At 41.9% G+C, this 23,822-nt stretch overlaps 1 protein-coding gene across 1 annotated transcript in view; it reads left to right on the plus strand.

Moving 5' to 3' along the window:
- Positions 1-14,160: 14,160 nt before the first annotated feature.
- LOC122764218 (receptor tyrosine-protein kinase erbB-4-like) overlaps positions 14,161-23,822 on the plus strand; it is a 232,370-nt gene continuing 222,708 nt past the window's right edge. Inside the window, exon 1 of the mRNA XM_044018520.1 lies at positions 14,161-14,514. Coding sequence (XP_043874455.1) covers positions 14,421-14,514 — 94 coding nt within the window. The 5' untranslated portion in view covers positions 14,161-14,420. The remainder of the gene's footprint in view (positions 14,515-23,822) is intronic.

A 23,822-nucleotide genomic window follows, 5' to 3' on the forward strand; every position in this document is an offset into this window, starting at 1 on the left:
AAGCTACTGCAATGTCACAAGATTTATTTCCGTCCAGTGTTGCATTCATTTTTCACCAAGCTCTTGTGTTGATGATGGGAGAGTCGGGCCACGGAGCAAAACCATCTCCAGCACATCCTAAAGATTCTCACTGGGGTTAAGGTCGGGACTCTGTGGTGGCCAATCCATGTGTGACAATGATGTCTCATGCTCCCTGAACCACTCTTTCACAATTTGAGCCTGATGAATCCTGGCATTGTCATCTTGGAATATGCCCATGTCACCAGGGAAGAAAAAAAATGCATTGATGGAATAATCTGGTCATTCATTATATTCAGGTAGTCAGCTGACCTCATTCTTTGGGCACATAGTGTTGCTGCACCTCGACCTGACCAACTACAGCAACCCCTTACCTATTTGCTTAGTTAAATCCAGGTGGTGACTTTCTTTTTAGCCAGGCAGTGTAATTTGAATTGTATTATGTTAATTCTCTTCAAGTAATCAGTGAACCGAAATACTCATTTTACCTTATGTGGGTGTTTATGTATGTTTTAAAATGATATTTTGGTGCTCCCTTAAGAATAATAATAATGATAATAATAATAATAATAATAATAATAATAATAGTAGTCAGGTTACCCTGAACAGCCCAAGAAAAAAGTGTGGAAAAAACCTCTTCTGTCCGCTTTCTGTTTGAGTGAGGATTTTACTTGAAAACCAAAATCAGTGGTATTGTTGCAGATGGGGATGGTTTTGTAAATTGCTAAATGTCTATTTTCTGCTGAGATGTTAATGCAACTAGTTTTGTGAACTTTTTGTGTGTGTTTTTTTAAGTTGGAAAAAAAAATGTTTACAAAAAATGTATAAAACAGGGTTCAGGTACAATGTATTTTTTAAGAAATAATATATGATTGTGTATATTTTGGCACTGAATATTGACTCTTTTTTTTTTTAGAAAATGTGTGCCGATCGATCATCTCTGATGTTGATAACAATTCTCTGATGTGAGGGCTCTCAGGTATTTACATAGGTTGTGTAATGTTTAACGTCCTACAATGTGTAATTTATTTATCTCAAATGAGTTGAAATTCTTTCATTTCTCTCATGAAGGTGAAGGAAATTGGAAATGTTCAGCCCTATTTTTTTGTTTGTTTTGATGTTTTTAGTTTTTATTCCAACATCAGTGACGATACATGAAGACACACTGCAGTGAAGAATGCAATGTATATTTTGGAGGCATGGGTTTCTCTTAATCAAATACTGATTTTACTTCCCCCTCTTGTTTTGTGACATTTGAACAGTAAGTGAGGTATATTGTTATATCGTTTCCTTCATTTAAGTTGTATCTTTAATTAAACTTGCAATTAAAAGAATTTATTGTACGAAGAAGAATGCAGTGCTTACATCTTGTGAACGACATGCGGGAAAAGCACATCAGGAACTTTGTATTAAAGCAACATAAAAAAAAAAACGTTTCACAGAAATGACTTGAGCACTAATGTGTCCTGCGACTTCTCCACCTCTCTTTGGTGTTGAATTCTTTTAGAAAACATTAACTAGTGCTGCTACAGGAGATCATTGATAAAGATGGAGCGGTTTAGGTGAAGCTAATATCGCGCGAGATCTGACGACTCGTGTCCATGAGAGTTGATGTGTTTTATTAAAACGAAACGCTTCAGCGATCCATCATAAAATGTGTCTTTATCACCACACGTCTTTGTATATTTGAGTTGTGTTGTATTGTGCAGCATCATTTCCCCCCAATCACAGGCTAACATTTGAACGTCTGTATTCCAAACATGAATCCTGAAAGGTAACGGTCGAGTTTAGATTTAGTTAAGCTAAGTTTAGTGTTTATTTAGCACACACAAGCAGCATGAAATAAAATGAGATATTAGAAAATGTGCCAGGAGAGGCAGCCGTGGGCTCTCCTCCCTTAAAAAAAGTAAAGAAGGAAAGGAAGGAAAGGTTAGATAGATAGATGCTTACACATATAAAGGAGGCTGAATATTAATTAATCAATGCAACTTTTGTTTTGCTAATTCGAGTCACAGTCAGAGTGATTGATTCTGCCAAACTAAATCTTACTATAGTTTGTTTCTCACCAGTCTATGAACAGGTGGGCTGTAGAACGTGTTGACGCTTCTAAATGTCAGAGCAGTCTCCCTCTTTACTCCTTTAATCTGTGTATCGCACACACACACACAAACACGCAAGCGTGCACATCATCATACGCCAATGCACACAAAATCAAAGCTGCCCGAGGGCGGAAAAGCAAAACTGAGATGTGTAAAGCCTGAACAGACCCCGACCTTGTATCTTTTCATCTTCAGATTCTTTCTATTTACCTGCCTGACAGTTGATTGTTTGTTCCCCCCTCAGATCATATCTCTGTTTGACTCAAAACACAGGAGTGATACACCTGCTGCTACTTTGTGGTGTGTTCTTCTGGTACAAACCTTTGTTTGCATATATTCCGGGAAAAAAAGACACAGCACAACAAAGAATTGCATTCATTTTGAGACATTTGTAACAGTATCTTACGGTGAAGGCTGTAGGTTCTTCTTGCTGACGTCTTTATCACCACTTAATTAAAAAAAAAAAAAAAAGTGTGCAGACCGCCGGTAGTGATTCAACTTAAAGATTTAACGCTATAGACAATCCATGTCAAGTAGAGCTAAATATAACAAAGGATAAAAGGTATGAAATAATGAGCCACACTGCATTATGTAGCACCTCAGTATCAAATCTTTTAACGCTAACAACCATTTAAATTTCTAATAAGTGCTCAATACTTGGGGCTCTGAGAAGTGGAAATTGTTAGTCATCTTAAGGACTTTACAGTCTGACCTGTCTGATCAATAAGCCGTTTTAAACCATTATTTGTAATTAGAGTTCCATCATGTATGGTGGATTCACTAATTAATTAACACACTGTTTATAATTTCACAAAATTGTGTTGAGCACTTTCTGAGAAGTGAGCACAGAATTCAAACTCAGAATTCACACAACTCCGCAAACTCAGAATTCAGCCTGAGTTTGGTTGTGTGTTTTTCTTTTTTAACAATAACAATAATAATAATTTTCTGTCTGAGGCAGTCGCCTTGTAAGACTTCCTCTGTTCACTTCCACCGCCAGCGCTACTTCTTTCGCAGCTCCTGTTGGTGTGAAAAGCATTGGAAAATACTGCCTTCCACACTGTAGCGCAGTGTTCAACAAAACACACCACCATAACACATACAGTCAGCCCAATAAAACAAATTACAGGAGTATTTTTATATATCCTATTCCCATGAATCGAATTTTAATAGCAGTGGATATCACTTTTCCCTTCTTACAAAACTGATAGTGATGAATACACATGTAACACAAATGCAAAAACAGATACAACCTTTTTTTTTAAAAAAAAAAAAAAAAGAAAAGACAAAAGATCAGTTGGCACTTTAATCTGTGAACGTGTTTGAATCCGTGAGTGGAGCAGCTCGTCCTCGGGGTTTCAGGTTACACAGCGGGGAGAACTTCCAGGTCTTTTTCAGCAGAGTGTGAATCCTCAACAAGGTTGTGCAATCACCCGGTGACAAGTCCCATTCCTGTTTTTCCTGCCAGGTAGTAGTGGATGTTTGGCTTGGCCCTTCAGAGTTCACACAGATTGTTTCTGTTACACACCCACATCTTTGAAAGTAACAAGGCCAGATGAAGTGCTGTAGAAATGAGGTAGATCACACAGCAGTCTTATTTGTCGTGCTCCCTGTGTTTGAAAATCATGCAGTCGGAGACTGATTGGTGTGTAATGTCAGTGTTAAAACACTGGAGGTGAGGCAGTGGAAGTGGTGTGTGTGTGTGTGTTTGTGTTGCTGCTGGGATTGAGAATGAGTGGGCAACAGTGGTGTCATGGCACTGGTGGCTAATGCTATCCGTGGCTCTTTCTGTTCTACCAAAACACCAGGATGATGCAACATGTTCAGCTCGTGCACGGGGCAGCTTTTATATTGGCAACTTCCACATTTTGAAGGTCTAAGCTTATGCAAATAAACTGCCCTCAAAGTTGCTGAGCAAATGAGAAGTATGTTTGCAGTTATCTGGAAATGAAGGTGCTAGTTTAGATTTCTGCGGCCAGCTTTTTTGACGAGGAAGACTCATTGCAAAGGCCTCTGGGTAATGAGCTGGTTTGTGGTCAGAGCGCGAGCGAGGTCGCGATCTTCATGTGGGGAGGAAGTAGGACTGTGGGGGAACTTCCACTTTCCTTCCTTTGATTACCCTCTTTATGCAGTCATGTGTGCTGGAGAGGAGCTGCTGGGTTTAACAACATGCACAGACACAAACACCCAGAGAGAGACAGAGAGACGGAGAGAAACGGTGAAAGAGAACAGGGGCCCCTGAGCCTAGAACAGAGCCGTACAGCTGCATCAAACCCTAGCAAAAAGAAGAAAAGAAAAACCAGTGGGAAAGTCAGAAGAAGAGCAAACAGATACACACACACACACACCTGCTGATCAGCTTGAGCTGTGGAAATATACTAGGAAGTGAGTCCGAGTTTGAGTGGCTTTCATGAAGGTTCACTGCAGGAACCTGACATCGGGACACGGGGATACAGACACTGGTGGTTTGACAGAAATGGACGCACAGCTGCGATGAACAGAAGTGAAAACAGGAAACAAACGTGAACGCGTCTCTTCTTTTTCGCGCTGACAAATAGAGGGAGAGGGATGTTTTTATCGAGTGTGCTGCAAGTGTATTGTCATTTTCAAAAAAAAAAACACAACTGATTTCAGCTTTTTCACATCGATGGCGCCAAAGCACCAAATCCTCTACTACAGAGTCTATTAGCAGGTTTTCGGGGGGTGGTACCTGGGGGGCGGGGGGGTGGTGGGGGCAAATAAGACATGTTCAAAATGAACACAAGTGATATAAAGGGCAACAGCACATACTGTAAACCAAAGTGTCAAAGTAAATGTCAGCCCTTCAAGTTATTCCATTTGCATCAAATACACTGCTGTTCAACGTGGGCTGGTGGGACACACACACACACACACACACAATGTGTCGGCTCCTCCCTGTGTTTTTCTGCTCTTATAACAGTCGTCTTTATAGCACATTACATTCTGTAAACTAAAAGCAGAAAGATAATTTTACTCACCTTGCATTGCATGGCGAGGCAGACTTATCTCCATACCAACCACATTTCAGGGTTGACCTTTTATAAACGGTGGCTTGTTGTCAGCGCGTCGAGCTCCAGTTTGTGCCTTTCTACCATCGATGCGCTTAAAAATGCTTAATCCTTTACTCTGACAGCACAAATATTCTGTCACCTTCTCAGTCTTCTGTGGATTTTGCCCTGTTTGTGTGTGCAACAGCTTCTTCTCCTGCTTCCAGGTCAAAGCCTGGTGGTGACACCGGAGCCTGCACTGAGCGCCTTGTCCAGCTTGAGCATACGTGCAGTACTTCCAACTCAATTTGATTTAGTATCCATTTCACTTGGATGAACACGTTGACATGTATTTCAAACGTATTACTGAGTATTACATTCTAACACATAAGTCATACTGACTGCGTGTGTGTTCCAAATCTGCTTCAAAACCGTGTGAAAAGAACTGCAGCGGGTCAAACTCACACGTGTTCCTGTACAAGCGATGCAGACGAGTCGTCGCCGAGTCTGAGACTTCAATCACTTGTGTACTTCTTAGAAGAAGCTGGGACTAAACGGTTACTCAAACTGAAATGTTGTCACTGAAGCCAAATTAAAGATGACAATCAAAGCCATTTTCAAAGGTCTATAACAAAATAAAAACACTTTTAATCAGAATTAATGTGACATGACAGTGAGCTTTTTTTTTTTTTTCACTTTACGAACTTCTAAACTCTCCAAAAATAGCTTCAATTCATTGAATTAGTCAAGAGTAATAACAGTAATTAGCTCTTGCTGTTAATGAATTGCCATTCACTTAGTGGAGAAACCGCTCGACTCTGCCAATGATATACAGACAGTGGATCGTTTAAAAAAGAAAACAGCATAACTGCATGTGCGACTCCCTCTGGCGTTCTTCTCGCCTTTAGTTTGAAAATGTCAGTGCTTTTTCTTGTGGTTACGAGCTCTCGGGTCAGGTGTGTGTGGAGTGGAAACACTATTCTAACCCCCGCTGAGGCCTGTGACTGGGCCTCTTCCAACACGTATTGTGCTGAGTAGACAAAGTGTCAAGATGTAGGGAAGAAAGAATATTTAACAACCTCCTGAGACGCATTTTCAAAGATTCCCTTCATGAATTGCTTTGTTGGTTTTCTTGGCAAACATTTCTCCTTGTTTAATCGGGCTCGTACGACTCGACTGTAAATAAAAATGGATCATTTACTGCGTGCACTCATTATATTTGTGTGAATCACATCCAGAATACTACAGTCATCCTTACATAAGGATAGATAATCATTTCACCATCTATGCTAATGTGTGACTCACCTCCAGCCCAAACTGTGACACACTGGAGTTCTGTGAATGAATATAAATCTTCTCATGTTTGAACTGGTCTTGATTTATGAGTGATCACCTTGACATGTGTCACCTCGCAGTCATGTGTAGAATCGCTGAAGACTCTCCTGTGTCCTTCTGTTGGTGATGATAATCTCTTGTGATTTGCCGTTACCTCAGCGTTGCTGTCAGTGGAAACGTCTGAATGTTGTGGCCTGCAAGTTCAACTCGCTTTCCCTCTGAGCTTTTCGTAGTTCATCAGAAGAGAGCGTGAGGGAGTTACAGTTAACTTGATGCTTAATGGTTTTACACCGGAAGCCTTTAAGTCCGTGTTTATCTGAAGCCATTTCACAAAGCGTGTATTTGTCCGCTGTTCAGTGAGTTCATGTGCAGCAGTGCAGCTATTTTTATTAGCCATAGAGACAGGAAAAGGAAGTCATATTATGTATTTTAGCACATTAAAGCCCTCAATGTAAAAGACCCGCATTCAACATGTTTTAACCAACATGCAGACAAATGACGTTTGACGACCATTGCGTGTCCTCGGCTGTACAATGTGAAGTCACATTTATCAATTATTTGAATTATTTGTCTGTTCAATACTAAAATACACACCCACACATACGGAGAGACAGACACACACAGAGAGAGAGAGAGAGAGAGAGAGAGATTGTGGAAACACTATCTTTTTTTCTTTTTATAGAAACTATAACATGACTATAAAACCTCACATAATCTCTTACTGCCATCAAGTGGCGACATGTTGCTATCAAAAGTAGGGGAGGCAAACTAAAGGAGCATGTGTGCGTGTGTGTGGGAGAGAGAGACTTTCCATTACAAATCATTTACATTTAATTATGTGACACATAAAGTCAAATATAACACCATCGATTCTATATGTTTTTTTTTTCCTGTACAGCAGCACATTTATGTGTCATGTGTGATGTCTTGTCTCTCTGATCCTGTTATTTATTGCCTAATGCTCATTGTGATATATGTATTATTATTGTTATTAGTATTATTATTATCTTTTTTTTATTTTCTATAGGGTCCATAACAGCACCAGGGGATCCCCCCCCCACACACACCTGTCCAATCAGAGGACATTCTCTCTTCTGTCCTGTAGATGGCAGCATAGTAAAACAAACGTCTCATGTTCAGAGGCAAGTTCTTCTCTCTCAGTTCTTCTCAGGAGGATTTACAAAAAGAAAAAAGAAAAAAGTGCTCTCTGTGTCTTCACCTTTGAACTCAGTTGAACTTTAATTTGCAACGTAAGCGTTTCAGTCTGCAGCACCTTCACAAGGGCAATGGTTATTCAGCACTTTAATGTAGGTGCGTATGTGTGTATTTGTCTGACATAAACATTGACCTTGTCAGGACCAGTAGTCCTCATGGAGACCAAAACCTGATCCCAATGGGGCAGAACTTTTATTTATGAGGAACTGGTTAAATGAGACTAATTAATAGGACTAAGATTTGAATTGTGGTTTGGGATAACGCTTTATCAGTGGTGGAGAGTCATGAATGAATGAATTTACTTGCGTTACTGTAATTGAGTAGTTTTTTGTGTACTTTTTTTTATTTTGTCATTTTACTTTTACTTTAGTGGTACTTTTTACTTAGAAATAGATAGTAAATAGTAGAATATTTCAGGTTAATTGTGAGTGTCCTCACTTAAAAAATTCAAATCCCCATAATGTAAATGACTACTTTTTTATTTTAAACATTTTAAGGTAAAGAAAGTTAGGCTGGGGTTATGGTCAGGGTCAGGGTCAGGATTAGGCCAGTAGTAATAGTGGTTACTCTTGGAAATGAATGTAAGTCAATGTAATGTCCTCTGAAGTCATGGAAACCAGTGAGTGTGTGTGTGTGTGTGTGTGTGAGAGAGAGAGAGACACACGCACACACACAGATCTCTTTGATTGATTAAAGTCCTACAAATGAAGGCACACTACACTGTTATTCAGCAACACCGTAACATAAAAGCCATGACTAATCAATCCGCACACAGCTTTGTAAAGATCATTACATACAGTACATGCAGACATTAGTGTTCTTAGACACTCATGTGACTGATGAGAACATTTACAGTCTGGTGTCACAGTGAATCCACCACTGTCTGAACTCTTGCCCCGCTATCACATTCTTGCTCGGAAAGAGACGAGAAAGAAAAAGAAAAAGAGAGAGAGACCCGATGCATCAGCCTCACCCTAAAAATGATCTGGCGGTTTTGGGCTTTTGAGCAATTCCATCACAAGCCACCGCAGAATTAGCCTTGATGCACTCAGTGGACAGTGAACATTCGTCAGCAAACTCCACAGTGAGATGCAACGTGATGGCAGTCAATGCTCTCCCACCCCCGCCGCCCTCCTAATGGGAAACAATTACACACTCAGTGGCTTCTTCACTGACTTCTGATGAGACTCATTCACTGAGAAAATGGCCACATAATCATGTGTGTGTAATGTGCTAAATCTGCTTATTGCTCACTGAGTCAGACTTGTGCAGAGCCATTCGGAGTTTCACTCGACGCTTCAGCCACTGTGTGAGTTTGAGGAGAGGACGCAATGTAAAGGGAGAGTGTGTTTTGTTTTTGTGTGTATGTTTTACTTTAAATATGTGTCTCCCACAAAGCCAACTGATCCCCGTTGCTTCCACTTTCCACTCCAGAGGGGTGACTGGCTGAATAAATGAGTTTTTATGATTCATACCCAGCTGGACGAGAGCACTGATGACAACATTGCACGTTTATCTTCCGTGCAGGTTGTTGTTTGGAGCTTTGGAGACACAATCAGACTAGTTGTGGTGGTTGTCTTTTAAGTAGGAAGTCAGTCATTCAGTGTATTGTGTTTGTCAAAGTTAAAGTGCAGTCTCACCATTTTGACTTCCCTTTCACATATTTAGTACAATATAATGAGAATGTGTCATCCTTGAGCTGGGAAATTCATTCTTTTTCCCCCTTCTGAATAAAATCCGTGGAGACATAAAGCAGTGACAGTTGGGGGGAAATACTGTGAGCCTAACCCTAACTCTCTTTAAAATCATAACGTGATTTTATTGTTACCTCATTAGATTTTCCTGTCTGAACTTTATGCAACAAGTCTAACGCAACGCAATCCTGCAGGACAGCAGTTAATCACATCAGCGTGGCTTGCGGCAGTGTCGTCAGCAGTTACAATTTGAGATAAGTTATTCTGCGGTGGATAAAACGTCTTTTTTTAATCTAAATGCATCTTCTGATGTGAATCACACAGCTTCGTGATCCCCATGACAATTCAGACTGGTTTTGTTGTACAAATATTATTCTCATTTAGTTACCCGTTACAGAACGTTTCGTGGTCTGAGGACTGATCTTGCATATATCATGTTAGTGATGCATTTGAAGGTGATGCAACTAGTAAGCAACTGCAGGGATTTTTTAAGACATGTATAAGCTCAGAATCAAGCCAGTGGCAAGGTCCAAATAGGTTTGGACTAAAAAAAAACTTTAAATAATAGTCACTTAATTAGAAGTTGGTCAGTTCCTCTGATTATAGGTTAAGTACACTTCTTTAAATACTTTAAATGCTGCTATTTTGTTCAATTTCTTTAGTGCAAGCATCATGGACTAGTCTAGACTAGATTTCATTGAAAAAGTCCTAATAATAAGATAAAAAAACACTTTAATGAGATAAGAAATACTTTTATCAATCCTAGTATTTTAAACTGTGTACATTAAAATATACCATTGTTTCTGTTAATGTACTGTACTGTGGCACTGCTGGTTTTAGACTACATAATACACAATTATAATTCAAGGTAACAGGTGTACTGTTTCAATAACATTAGGTGACTCACACTTACTAATGAGAAATATGCATTCCTCCTTTATTATTCATCTTTACTCATCATTTGACTTACAGAGCGTTTAGAGTCCATTCCTCTTACCAGTGATGTTGCACCAAAAACTGTGAGTAGGTCTGAAAAGAGTATGAGAGCAAACAAAAACAGCCCTAAAGCATTTTAAAAAAATGAAGAAGTTTACCTCATGCACACATACTATAGTAACAACCGGGGAAACAACAGATTAGAGCGCTCTCATAATGGTTGTCAGCATCTGTAGGAAAATCAAAAACAACATTAAACACAAGGATCTCATACATTTTTTGACATTTATTGCTGCAGTGTGTAACCTTTGGTGATTCTTCTTCTTCTTGGTATTGTTCTGTCTCTGTGTGACATTATTTGTATGCTGCGTCCTTTTTTTTTTTTACCAAGCAATACTATCAGACCTGACTGCTTTACCCAGCAGCAGGTGATACAATCTGCCACGACCGTCCATCTTCTCCTTCATCTCCTCCAGTTTTCCCTGTCCCCCGTCGTGTGCATGTGTGTGTGAGTAACAGGTCGACCATGGAGGTCTGGCTGCACACCTGAGACACCCTCCACGCAGTCCACCAGTTTGTCTCAATCCATCTCAGCCGTACACTCGCCGTGGCCAGTTTTGCCGTTTCCTTTTTCTCAGAAAGGATTTTTCGTCTGTCAACATGTCAAATTATGTCATCTCTTTTTTTTTTTATCTATCCCCTGTTCAGCCTGTAGCCTGAGATGTCAACTGACACAGATATAATCAATGGCAATCTATGGCTGGAAATTGTCACCGCTGATGTTTGTACTTGTCATTATGGAACGAGAATCTGTCCCAGACTCAGATCTGATATGAATAATATTTGCACATTTTAAATGGAGTAGCATAAAGGCAAAAACGGGGTTTTGTGTGTTACAAGTACATCATTCACAGCAATTAGAGCAGGTGATCATACAGATATTGATCTAGTTTTCCCGTCACTGTGTAAAAAAAGACTGAAATACTCCGAGGTGTTGTGATAGTCTTTTTGCCCTTTTATTGCTTTCCTCAGACAAACTTCAGTATTATCGATTCAACAAACCATTTTGTTTTGACAGTAACAAATGCCTGTAAGTGTTTGCAGCTATAGCATCGAACAAAATGGAAATGCAATTTAAAAAAAGAGAGAAATATTCAACTGTTTTCTCAGTTGGGAAAGATAGGGGCTCACAGAGGCCTGAAGGACAACGTGTGCTGCTGTTTGTAATCAGAAGGTCTTTCGTACAGACGCACACGACTTAACTGTTGCTCAGAAAAAAAGAGGCAACTTTGTTACAAAGTGCTGATTGTAAAGTATTTTGCTGTCAAGGCTTCATTTGATCTTTTGTAAACACAGTACAAGTTGACGGTCATGGCATCACCTGCACGCGTAGACAGAACTAAGCCATGTCTCTGTGATGTCACATGTTTGTGTTTAATGTCTCCTTTTTGCTGGTTTACCAGTGTTTGAGTAATGACTGTATGTTTACCAACATGGTTCATCTCCTGGTCATAATGAAGAATATGACTAATAACAGCAGCAACAAAGAAAGAGTTGACCAAAAGTATCTGTTGACTGTGACTTACTCGCGAGTACAGGACACATATTTCAATCCTGAACTTCCTTCATCTTTGCAACATGTGGCCGGGACAGTTTATCATACTGAAGGTTTATCTAAGTGTGGGGGAGAAGTGCTGTGCTGCAGGGAGAGATTGCCTTTACTTGCACGGCACCAACAGAGCAAAACAATGTGCCGCATGATAAAAAATTGCTTCATAACTCTCACATTGTGTGTCTGGCATCATTATGAGGCACAATCGCCTCTGGAGGGCCCCGGTTTTTATTGGCATGCCTCTTGCAGCAGCAAAGTCTCATCCATTAAACAAATCAGGGGGTTATGTATTAGATTAGCTGCACGGCAGACACCGGGGAAGGCCGAGCAGAACACATGAAAGCTTGTCTCGTCCTCTCTCGTAATCGCCTGGAATAAATGACCTAATTGACAGCGTTAGGACGTTGCTGTCAGAAGGTTGCCTCTTAAAGCATAATGTGTAATGAAAACGCACAATGTTGCTCAATTTCATTTTTGGTATTAAAAATGACAAACAGCAGCCATTTGAGCCATATTTAGAGTGAGGCTTCTCCTCGTAGCACGCTGCCAGATCTCATTTTTCAATATTTCTTAATAAATTCTCGGTGTCAGTGATATTAAAAGCTCATTTATGCTGAGAAATATTTAATCGTGCTGCTGTGTGACTAGAAGCCAATGTCACACAGAGAGTCAGGAAACTAGCTGGTGGCAGCTTGGATTCCCCCCCCCCACTTTCCCTTTCCCACTGTGCCAGTGTGCTGGTGTTGTGACCTATGAGGTGAGGAATGGACTGCCCCCCACTGGTGAAGGGTCAATACTGCAGCGGAGGTTCAAAAAGTGTCCCTCACAGTTCAGTGCACTATTCATTCTGCCACCAAGCTAAAAAAAGAAAAAAAAAAGAAAACTCGTCTGACTTTCTTCAAAGTGAAAAGTGTCTGGAAGTGTTAGGTATGCGTGGCACAGGGAAGTGCAGCTCACTCTTCCAGGATCACAGAAAACAGGCTGATGAGTGTGTGTGTGTCTGTGTGTGTGTGGGAGAGAGAGTGGAACGCCTCCTTATTAGAAGAATACAAAAGCCTTGAATGATCTTTGGGGATGAGTGACCAGCTTAAAGAAGAAGGATGTCTGTGGCCTGGAGTACATGATTGCTTTGGTGTACGCCGTGATGTAATGTCCTCTCGCAGTCATTATAAACACCTGCTTTGTGAAAAGCATAAATATCGTCCCTTAAAAGACCTGGTCGTGATTGAATGTATAGTGTCTGGTGCATTTATAGGGGTCAAGAAGGTTATTTATCTTTCTTATACACGGGTAAATACAGTTGTTCTCTGAATGTGTATTGCGCTTCATTCCTTTAGTCTATGACCAACTCAACAATGTGTGTGTGTGATTTCTGTCCAGATGTGTGAACATATTGTAACTCCAGGAGGTCTTCAACCTTCTTCTCCCACGTTTACCCACGTAGGGAGCAGCTGCTTCATAAAGAAATAACCTTTTGTCACATTGTTTCCTATGCTGCCGTTAACATAGTTCTTTGTGTGTGTGTGTGTGCTACTGCAAGGTGACTGTTTCCAACTATTACAAATAGCTCAGTGTGCACAATAGCATCAGTAAACCTTTTATTTGACTTCTATTTATGTCATTTACACCAGGCCAACCCCGGGGAAATAATTACCCTGGATATGGAGAGATATTGCCTGCAACAACAGTGTGTGCTCTGTAGAGTGAGAGGGAATGGGAAACTTAACGTGCAGCATAACAAACTGGGTTATAATTGTTGTTTTTTGTTTGTTTTTTAATCCAGATGTTATAAATAAATAAATAAACAAACAATAAAAGAAGGTGTAACTTTAATATTGAGAGACAATGTAATGTCTAATTGTGATTTAATCTCTGTTAATCTAAGTTAGGTTTGGTTTAGTGCGCACTTACAAAATCTGGGCACAATCTTCAAACGAGATGAATGAGGCCACATTCACTTTCACCAATTACACCTTTATCTTTTCCTCGCACTGTTTTCTTCTTCTTCTTCTTCTTCGCCGTGTTCAGCATGGCAGGTGCAACGGAGCCGTCACACAGACTCCGTTTTTTTGGCGTCTTCCGTTGAGCCAACGGTGGCGCGCATGGAGCAGTTGCTGGCGGGATTTGGAGTGATCGTCGGGCACCTGTGCCAATCACAGTGCCTGTAGGAGGAGTTGAGAGGGACCGGAGGTGTGTCTGAGGAACACGACTCTTCAGCTGCACATTGTATCCAACTCCGGGAGTAATAGAATGAGTAGTGCTTTACAGTGTTTAGACAACGTTTACAGTGCGCGCATTTGGAAACCAGTGCCTCGACTGTTTCTGCGTCCACGTCACTCACACACTGAGCCCGCAAGCGCCGAGTGGCGAGGTGGAGAAGAGTCGAACAAACTGCAAACTTAGCCACTGAAGTCCTCAAACTCACAGAGTGAGGAGGCGCCACACGCGGTGACTGTTTCAAGGAAGGATACGCCGCTGGACATGTGAATTTAAAGGAGATAAAATGCCAAGCACAACCATGAAACCAACGACTGTCCTGTGTTGCTTCGGCTTTCTCCTGACTTGCGTCTTGTTTGGGGCGAGCTCCTCTCAGTCAGGTGAGTGAACGCCGTCCGCTTGTTTCCCCTCTGTGGAGCTGCTCAGTGCGCACTGAGCGCAGTGGCACCTCCATCCATTGAGCACATTTTGATTGATTTTCCGTGATTGTCACTGTCCACAGTGAATCGTAGTGTTGCCGAAACGCCTTGAACAAGTGCACAGACAGGGAAGGATGGCGTTATGGAGGGAGACAGGTGACACAGTCAGGACTGACTGCTGGTTGACGCTGTGCATACTGTGTTTGTACTGAATGGATCCAAGCGAACGAGCTGCTCTGTCTTCTTCGTGCACAGAGCGGCACTGTTGATTTTTGGAGAGAAATCATTTCATGTCCAACACACGTGTCCTTAAGACTCGATGTGGGTAAACACACAGTAACAGCCTCATTTTATTTATTTTTTTTGATTTCTTCTCTTGTCAAAAGTTCCCTTCTCACAGTTTTCCCTCCTCCTGCAGATTAATGTTACCCCGGATAAAATAGACTGAAATCGCTGATCTTATTTAACTGCACTACAGTTTGGACGCGTTGTCTTTTCTGTGACGCAAATTTCCACGGACAACTTTAAGGTTGAAATCACCCGTTTGGAAACCGTGTGTCGTTGTTGTGTCTGAGCGCAGCGGCACCTGTGCACACGGCTGATTACAGGTGAACTTTAATCCATATGCACACAGTGTTCGGGATAAAGGCAAAGCGGATTACCGTGAAATTACATTATTCCTCATTTTAAAGCGAGGCCCTCCATGTGGGCCACAGTTTGACAAGCAGCGCTGGTGGTGCGCACACCTCGTTGGCAGAGGCAGTACCGTTTGCAGAGCGCAGCGGCGCTCCTTTTACGCACATGCAGGAACTTACAGCTGCGCTCAGCAGGTGATCGTGTGTGTGTGTGTGTGTGTGTGAGAGAGAGAGAGTGTTTTGAACGATGGCACCGTGAACCAGTTTGACTCCAATTTAAGTAAATATTAATGTTTATGATTTGGGAACATTTAACCGAAGATGACGAACCAACATATAAACGACCAGTGTTGAAAATGATGATGATTTTTGTTGTCTCCCAGCATCCATCTGTGCTTTGTTGGTGTCTCTGATGAAAGAAACTGCGAGTTTCTCCTCCAAACAATCTCCCTTCCGTTTCGTTTGAGGGAGGGAAACAAGCAAACAAAAAACACTTGTGCCAAAGACATGTTTGCACTGCAGGTTAACACAGATCGACCATTTCAAAGATGTGATGAGAGACAGAGAGTGATGTCCTTCAGTCGTTTAAAGCTCATGTCAGTGCCCTATGTCAACGATAACAGGACACAGTCAAATGAATTATTCCCACCGGTTGTTTCACCTTTTAATGGACAGTTGGAATCACATTGGTTCATCTCAGCACGACCCTCATGTATGGTACATGAGAGCACATTAGGTTTTGGATGGCAGGGTAATTTAGACGATTGAGAAAAAATATGGCACACAGTTGAGCATGTGTTGGCTTAACTTTTAGTTTTAGATTAAGTTTTTTTTTTTAACATATTTGGAGCTAAAGCAAGCTGCATTTCCTTCAATTGAAATAACACTTTAATGTGACAGAACTAATCTAATAGAAAAGCCACTGTGTGTGTGTGTGTGTGTTTCAATAATCTGTCTGATGTGTCTAAGAAATGAGGGAAAGCAGCGTGAATGACAGAGATAATTCTCTTTCACAAAGTAAAGCTCCACGTCTAATAAAATGTCTTTGGAAGTTAAAGTAAAAACAAAGTCGAGCAGCTTATGAATATCAGCGTGTGAATCTGTGTGTGTGGATTAAGCTCTGTCACCGGCAGAGAAAGGCAGACTGATGATGATGATGTGTGTGTGTGTGTGTGTGTGTGTGTGTGAGTGAGAACCTGTACCTTCAAGCATGTTGTGTGCAACATTCTCACACGCTGAGTGTGCCACAGTGTCCCCCACACACTCTGCTCTCTGCTCCTGGTGTGACTGCAGCTTTATGCTGGATCTGGAGGACAGAAGTGATAAACGCATACAGCTGCCAGTTCTGAACCATATGGCCACATTCCGAAACTCCAGCGATTATTTATGAATATTCATTTGTTTTGTACACAGGGGTAATTTCATATCACTTCCTCTGACTGCAGATGTGTGTGTGCTTTTTCAATTAGTATAGGATTAACACCGCAATGTAGCTTATGGTCCTTAATCGACCCTGTTTTACAGCTTTAAGCGATTCATTCTGTCCTCATGGAAGTCTGACCCCCAGGGGTTGAACCGTGTAGAAATTAAAACGATAATTGAAGGAAGGTTGGTGGTTTTACTTGCTACTGCAGCTCATCCTTTATTTCCTCTGTGCGACTCCCACTGCTCACGGGATTGAAAGTGACAGTGCACTTCCAGTGTGTGTCTGATATGTGAGTTCACAGTACATCAAAATATTTACAAGGGGTCAAATGAGGCACACGGAGAGACTTGGCTCCAAAAAGGAACCAGTGGGATTTATTATTTCTTTCCTTGTCCTCTCTCTCTCTTTTGCACTCTCACGACTGACATTTCACGTACACTATTCATCGTTGTACTTCTTTTTTCTTCATTTCTGTAGCAATGGGAAAGAATGGTGTCTCATTTGGCGGCCCACAGTGCTCCGCTTCACCACAAAGCCCTCTTACAGTCCTATCTCTGCCTTCTGTCGCCAGTTAAAGGAGCTTTTGCCCTCCACTGTCACCAGGCGTTTTATTGGAAGAATGGCAGTCTTTGATTAGGAGGTGATCCACTTCCATTTGTCAGAAAAAGGAATCTCTTTGTTTTCTTTTTCTCTGTCTCTATCTGTGAAAGGCCATACACCCGTATGGCAACGGAAAAAAAAAGTGAACACCAAATTACCTTTTACTATTATTATACGCCGCTGAAATGATATGAAATAATTTTTAACTTTAGATTATTGATCTTCCCCTCCCTTTGACAGTGATAAACACATATAATAATGGTTCCATTCTATACCGACATCCATAAAGAGAGGAACAAAAAAAAGAAGAAAAAGCCGAGAGACATTAACTGCAGAAAAAGAAATTCTAACCATTTCAATTGTTTTCTCTGGATTTCAGCCTGCAGTCAGATAAAAAAATAACATACTTTCTGTTTGTGTAATCCACTCTCTGGTTTTATTGCAGACAAGTGAAAACCATTAACTTTGTTATAAATCTCCCCTCTCCTCAACAAACTGCTTTTGGACTGTTGGCATCAATAATGCATGTGCTAGCACCCATAATGCTACCCACGATTCCCTGTTGAAAAATCACTCTAATATTCCAGCAGGGACTGAAGGTGTATGTGCAGTAGTCTATGACCTTCTTGTCCCTAATGGTGTTTTTTTGTTTTTAATCTGCTGTGATATTACTTTAATATTATTTAATTACTACCACAGGGACCTCTTAAACCACCATCGTATTTTTTAAAAATGCATTCGATTACTACAGATTTCTTTGTCGCGGGTGACGGGACGACATTAAAACCACCGTTATGTTCTGAGGACACAACTGCGGACACTGTTGTTCCACTTTTGACATGTTGATGGGCTCGTAACTAGTGGGACTGTCTGCATCCTGCACAAGTGATTGGATCACATCCTACGTGACCTTTACAAGTGCCGCAACCCCATTTATCACCTGCGCTTATAAACGCACCATACATGCGCGCGCGTTTTACCATGCATCATCGTCAGCTCAGCGACTCTGTGTCCTTTTTGTGAAGGATGTCATAATTGGATTGCAGTGTCACCAGTGTCTGCTCGTGCCTAATGTGGCCAGCTGTTTATTACACATGTATTAAAAATGCAAACGTGTTTGAAGCGAGGCTTACAAGCAATTGGATTACTTTGGTGTTGATTAGGTTTCTTCAAAGTGGAAGACTTGTTGCTGTTCTTCTATGCTCTCATGTTTTCTCTTTTTGCTTTTGGTGAGTTGAGCGAGCTTTGTGAATGGGAATGAAAGAGGAGGGAGCGAGAGGGAGAGAGAGAGAGACATGGAAATAGAAATACTGGTAGCCTCTGTGCCACACAGGCCCTGAGTGCTGAATGCGCAGCAACCAAAGTCCTTCATTAACAAGAAGCGAGGTCCTTCTTGATATCCTTGACAAGTTTAGACAGATCGGAGACTAAGATTTCAACAGAAATGAGTCCACCGCAGTTTAATTTGGTTGGCAAATGTATGTTTCGGGCCACAAAGAGGAACTTGCAGCACAAACAAGAATAAAAACATAGAATTTTAATAGCAATCTGTGCGCTGTAATAGAATTGACACAAATAAACACTCAAGATGAAGTGAAATGCACAGTGCACGAAACTGTCAAAGAAATCCCTACTTCCACAGTGCCTATTAAATGCTTTAAGTCCACTAACAGTGAAATAGTTAGCTGTACAAAAAAAAGGAAAGTCCACTTCCCTGCTATTAATGTAATTTGAAAAAGAAAATAGCTGACTCCTACCTCCTTGCTCCCCCCACAGTATAGTTTCTAGATATGTTTTTAAATCATGGAGTGTCAACAAAAATCATAATAGCATGTCACAGAAAATAGAAAACAGTTGCATTAACATTTTTATATTTACTTTTTTTTTTCCACTCGACTCAATTTCGCTGTGACGCCTGTGTAATATTCTGGCAAAAGTTTCACTTTGTTTTTCCAGTGGGATTCACATACTGATACCCGCCACTGCAGCGTGGTGCAAGCGAGCCTCGCGCACACACTCCAAGACTCACTCCCACACATTTACACACACACACACACGTGCCCACGCTCTCCTACTGCCTTCACCCTGGGCCATCACTCTGAGTGAAAAGCAAATGTATGAGATCTAGCCAGACTCTTGTAAGCCTCACTTCTTTGCTCGCGAAAACAACGTGGAAGCTGAAGGCATCATGTATGTCTGTCTGTCACTTTGTAAGAGTTCTGATCCCCTTTGTTGCTGCCGCTGCTCTTTTTACAATAAGCCCGTCTGTCCTCCGCATCCTCTTGCAGGGCTGCAGGAAGCTGTCAGGCTCAAACCCTTCTGACAACCACATTTTAGGGTTTTAAAATGTGGTGACAAACAGTCTGGCAAACACGTGCGTACACAGTGTGTGTGTGTATATATCTGTGCGTGTGGTGAGTGTGTTTCTCAGCAGCGTGGTGGTGTGTGGGGGGGGGGTGACTGACAGACTAACCATGCTCCGGAGACTCTTTCTGCTTCAGTGTCTGCTTGTTCCTCTTCCTCCGCCCACCCTCTGCCTTCATCTGTGGCTTTGTAAGCCTCCACATAATGTGGGAGCATTCGAATGACAATGGAAATTATGGCTATTCTTTGTTAAGACACACTCATTACTGCCTAGTTCAAGAATAACAGTCCAATGATAAGAGTTGGTTTGCCCTGCCTTTTTTTTTCCCTCCCTGAAGTGACAGCCTGACATATTGGAGTGATGTGTTTTATTCCCACTTTTTTTTTGTGATATTTTTCTATTCCCCGTTCGCAGTTAATAATGGTGGGGAATATATGAAAGGATGATAATAGCCTGACAACTTGCGCATGAAAGACTAGCTCTACCTTCAAATGAGCTTTTCATGCAGTTCTGCATGTGGGTGTGTGTGTGTTGAAGGGCTGATTTCTCCCGACTCCCTCCCGCTCTTTCTCTTTCCTCTTTTAGTAATCCCCTTCTAAAATATTCATAGCTAATCTGCATTTACAATGTAATTACAGACGGGCTTTGAGTGGTATCGGATATGGCCGGCAGAACACGGGCTTCGTGAAAATTCTAGATTTGGTGATTAGTATGCCTGGATAAATATGAAACGGCCTCAGGGTGTGATACGTGGTTTAAAGGTTAGCGCAAGTGAAAGAACAGAAAGGACTTGATCGGTCGGTCAAGAGTTCTGTCGAGAATGAAAAGAGGCCTCACTGGAGCCCTGCTCTGACTGTGCTATGGCTCTCGCCACAGTTGGAACGGTTGCGCCGTATGAATGAAAGATGCCACCAAACATCCCCCTCTCTCTTTTCTGTGTTTGCCCTCACTGTTCACACCGCATTCCTGTCTTTCGGGTGCAGTTGGCCTCTGTTTAGTGGTAATGGAGCAGCATGCCCTGTATGCTATTCTTGCAGGTCGATTTTTCACTTGTGTTAGAGGAGAGGGTGGGGTGGGGAGGATGGCGTCCTTTTAAATGAAGCACTTGGCGTTTGTGACCTGTAATAAATGAGTTTGCAGTCAGTCATGGCAGCTGTAAGGAGACATCTGGGAGTAAGAGAGGGAGAGAGAGAGAGAGAGAGTGAGAGGGAGATATTCTGGCTTTACTGAAACAGTTTATCTATGCGCGGTTGAAAAATGGCTGCGGCGAGCTCGCTATCACTTCTGTGGAAAAAATGAAAGTTATACCATAAAAAATCTTACTGCAATACCATCAATATTAATATCAAATCACTATGATCTAACTACTGAACACCATGAGAGAGAAATGTGGAATATATTGTACAACAAGCACAGTATAAACTATGGCTGAGGTGCACGAGTAAGTCTTGGTCTGAATATTCGTCAAATAGTTGTTATTCATCAAGGGGCGTAGATAAACAGTGGCTGCATTGATGAAAGAACCAGACGTCCATTTATCAATGCAGCTCAGTGCTGAAACAATGGGAAAAAAGAGAGAGAGCGAGAGAGAGAGAGAGAGAGAGAAAAAACGACCGATCACTTTTGATTTCCTACTTTTCATTAGATCAGACTGACATCGATTCCAGACAAACACCAAGAACAAACAAGGCAATTATTCTCACAATTCTAATGAGATCTTTTATGTGTTTATGGATGATGATGGTAGTCATCTTGTTTTGGTTTAAATAGTTTGACATCCTGTCCTTTCCAAAATGATGACAGCGGTCGTGGTGTTTACGCTGAAAGATCCGCTTTTGGTCGTGGTGTTGTATTGGAAGAATGATATTTGTTTAGAGGGAGAGAGAGAAAGAGGGAGGTAGATGGAGATGGGGAGAGAGAGAGAGAGAGAGAGAGAGAGAGGCACTGAAATACAGGAATCTCAGAGCCTGGTGGAGTAATTGAGTCATTAGTATTGATCAACAGCTCCTTCAAAGCCCACATTATGGTCATTTATGCTCGTTCATCATGAGCCAAAGGTATATTCAACTCTGCTACAGATTTCATAATTTTTCTGTGGTTGTTCAATAAAATTCTTGGTCTTTTAAACAGGATGGTAGTTATGACAGATGACATTGCAAATTTCAGTCAACTACATTTAATTTTCCTGCATTTCTTTGGAATAATTTGCTTTCAAAATAAGAGTATAGCTCAAAGGGGAAAAAGCCCCTCTTCTTATCCTGCATTAGTGTGGCTGTCGCTGGTGTGAGGCAGCAGTCACCTTGCAGCAGAGCAGAAATAGCGCAGCTCTCGTTCCCCGAATGTGAAGGTACATAAAGCACGAGATGAGAAGAGCAGGAAAGGCAATTGACCTTGGCTGCTTTTGGGGGCTGGCTATATAGCCATCCGGATGGATGCTACGGTTCTGCAGCGTGGCAAGGAGGGAAGGAGGGGAAGCAGGGGGCAGTGCTGAGTGTGGCAGTTACTGTTCAGTGTAGAAAAGCAGTTTTTTAAATTTATGCATAAAAGTTAAGATTGAACTGTACTAAAAAAAAAAAAAATGCCCTGGACATTCCTCTTTCTCCTGTCTTATTTCCAAAGCTGCTGATCAGAATGGGAAATCATTTTTTTCCCCCTTTTTGCAGGCACTAGTGACAAGGGACGGAGGGTTTTTGATGGAATGGGTGGGCAAAAAAGGTGTATATCAAAAGGTGAAAGAAGCTGACTAAGTGCAACCAGGGTCCAAAGCCAATCCTGCATTCTCACCCTGCTGTGCTGGACTGTTCACCTGAGACAGGAGTGTTTTTCTCAGCATGTCACTCGTGCATGTGTAAACACATGGGGGGGGTACACTGCATATCTTATTGTTTTCAGTCCCCCTGCCTCTGTTACAAAACCTCCCTCCCATAGAGAGACATCATCCCCGATGGCAAGGTGAATAGAGTGCTGATATAAGATTATTCGCAGCAGCCAGAGTAAGAAATAAAAGGATGGAGGATGGGGAGGGGGGGGGAGTAAAAAAAAAAAAGAGAAGAATTCTCCTAATTTTAGCCAGAGAGGGGCAGCCTGGCAGCCTGGCGCACAGGGGAGAGGTGTCTTTCGGCAGGGAGAGGACATGGGTGAGTGTCTTGGGAGTCTTGGTTAAAGTGGTTGCTATCACAGGAGCTGGACGGACAATTAATCAGCAGCAGCCCAGAGGGGGAGCTGGGACTCTGACAGGGATACTTCATTCTACACTCTCTCTCTCTCTCTCTCTCTCTCTCTCTCTCACACACACACACACACACACACACATACATGGACGCACACAGATCTGCTGACAGGCTCACCCATTGATTCTTCTTTTTGGCTTCTGTGATCACACATGTATTGTTTCATGCTCTTCTTTTTATTCCCCATCTTTTCTGCTGCCACTGACTTTTCCCTCTCCTCTCCTCTCCTCTCCTGCCTCCGTGAACCTCTTTATTATAACAAGTGAAGAGTTCCTATTTTGGTCTGACGTCTGACTCTAAATTGTGCAAGAGAAAGTAAATAAGGCGAGATAGGAAGGACTGGTGGCGGTACGTCACCCTAGCTGTCCCACATATCTTTTTCCATGTTCGTCTCTTCCCCTCTGCCTTTCCATCCCCTCCATTCTCTCTCAACATGACTGGCACTGAGTGATTGATGGATTCAGATTTGACATGGCCCACTTCACCCGAGGGCCATAGCAAGGACACTGGTGAGATTTAGCCAGATGCTGGGGAGAGGCAGACAGGGAAAGTAAGAGGCAAAGACAGAAAGCTGTGCGTAATCAATACTGTTCACCATCATACCTTGCTAGGTTTGCTGGGATGAGTAACCTCTTCCTGAAATGATGCACCTGTTTGTAGTTTTCCTTTGCATCACCCCGTCGCTATTCCACTACGGCCAGACATGTTTCTTTTAGAGCACATAAACATACAGGTGCATTTTCCACCGATGACAGGTTTAGAAGTTTTCTTAGTTTCCATGAAGTTGATCAATGTTTGATACAGACAGAGGTTTGATCATAAATGTACTTTTCAGTGAGTCCAGTGAATATGTGTCTCCAAGTTCAGCAGAGAACTGACTGCGTGCTGCATCCCCCTCCAGGGGGTCCTGGTCCTCCCAGTAAGCAAACACTCACTTGACTTTGAGCCAGGCAAAGGATGAACAAGGCCTTCTGTGTGCCCCTGCTCCAAGTGCTTTGTCCTGGAGGAGGCTC

The sequence above is a fragment of the Solea senegalensis genome, linkage group LG2 (genome assembly GCF_019176455.1).
Source record: "Solea senegalensis isolate Sse05_10M linkage group LG2, IFAPA_SoseM_1, whole genome shotgun sequence".
Classification (NCBI taxonomy): domain Eukaryota; kingdom Metazoa; phylum Chordata; class Actinopteri; order Pleuronectiformes; family Soleidae; genus Solea; species Solea senegalensis.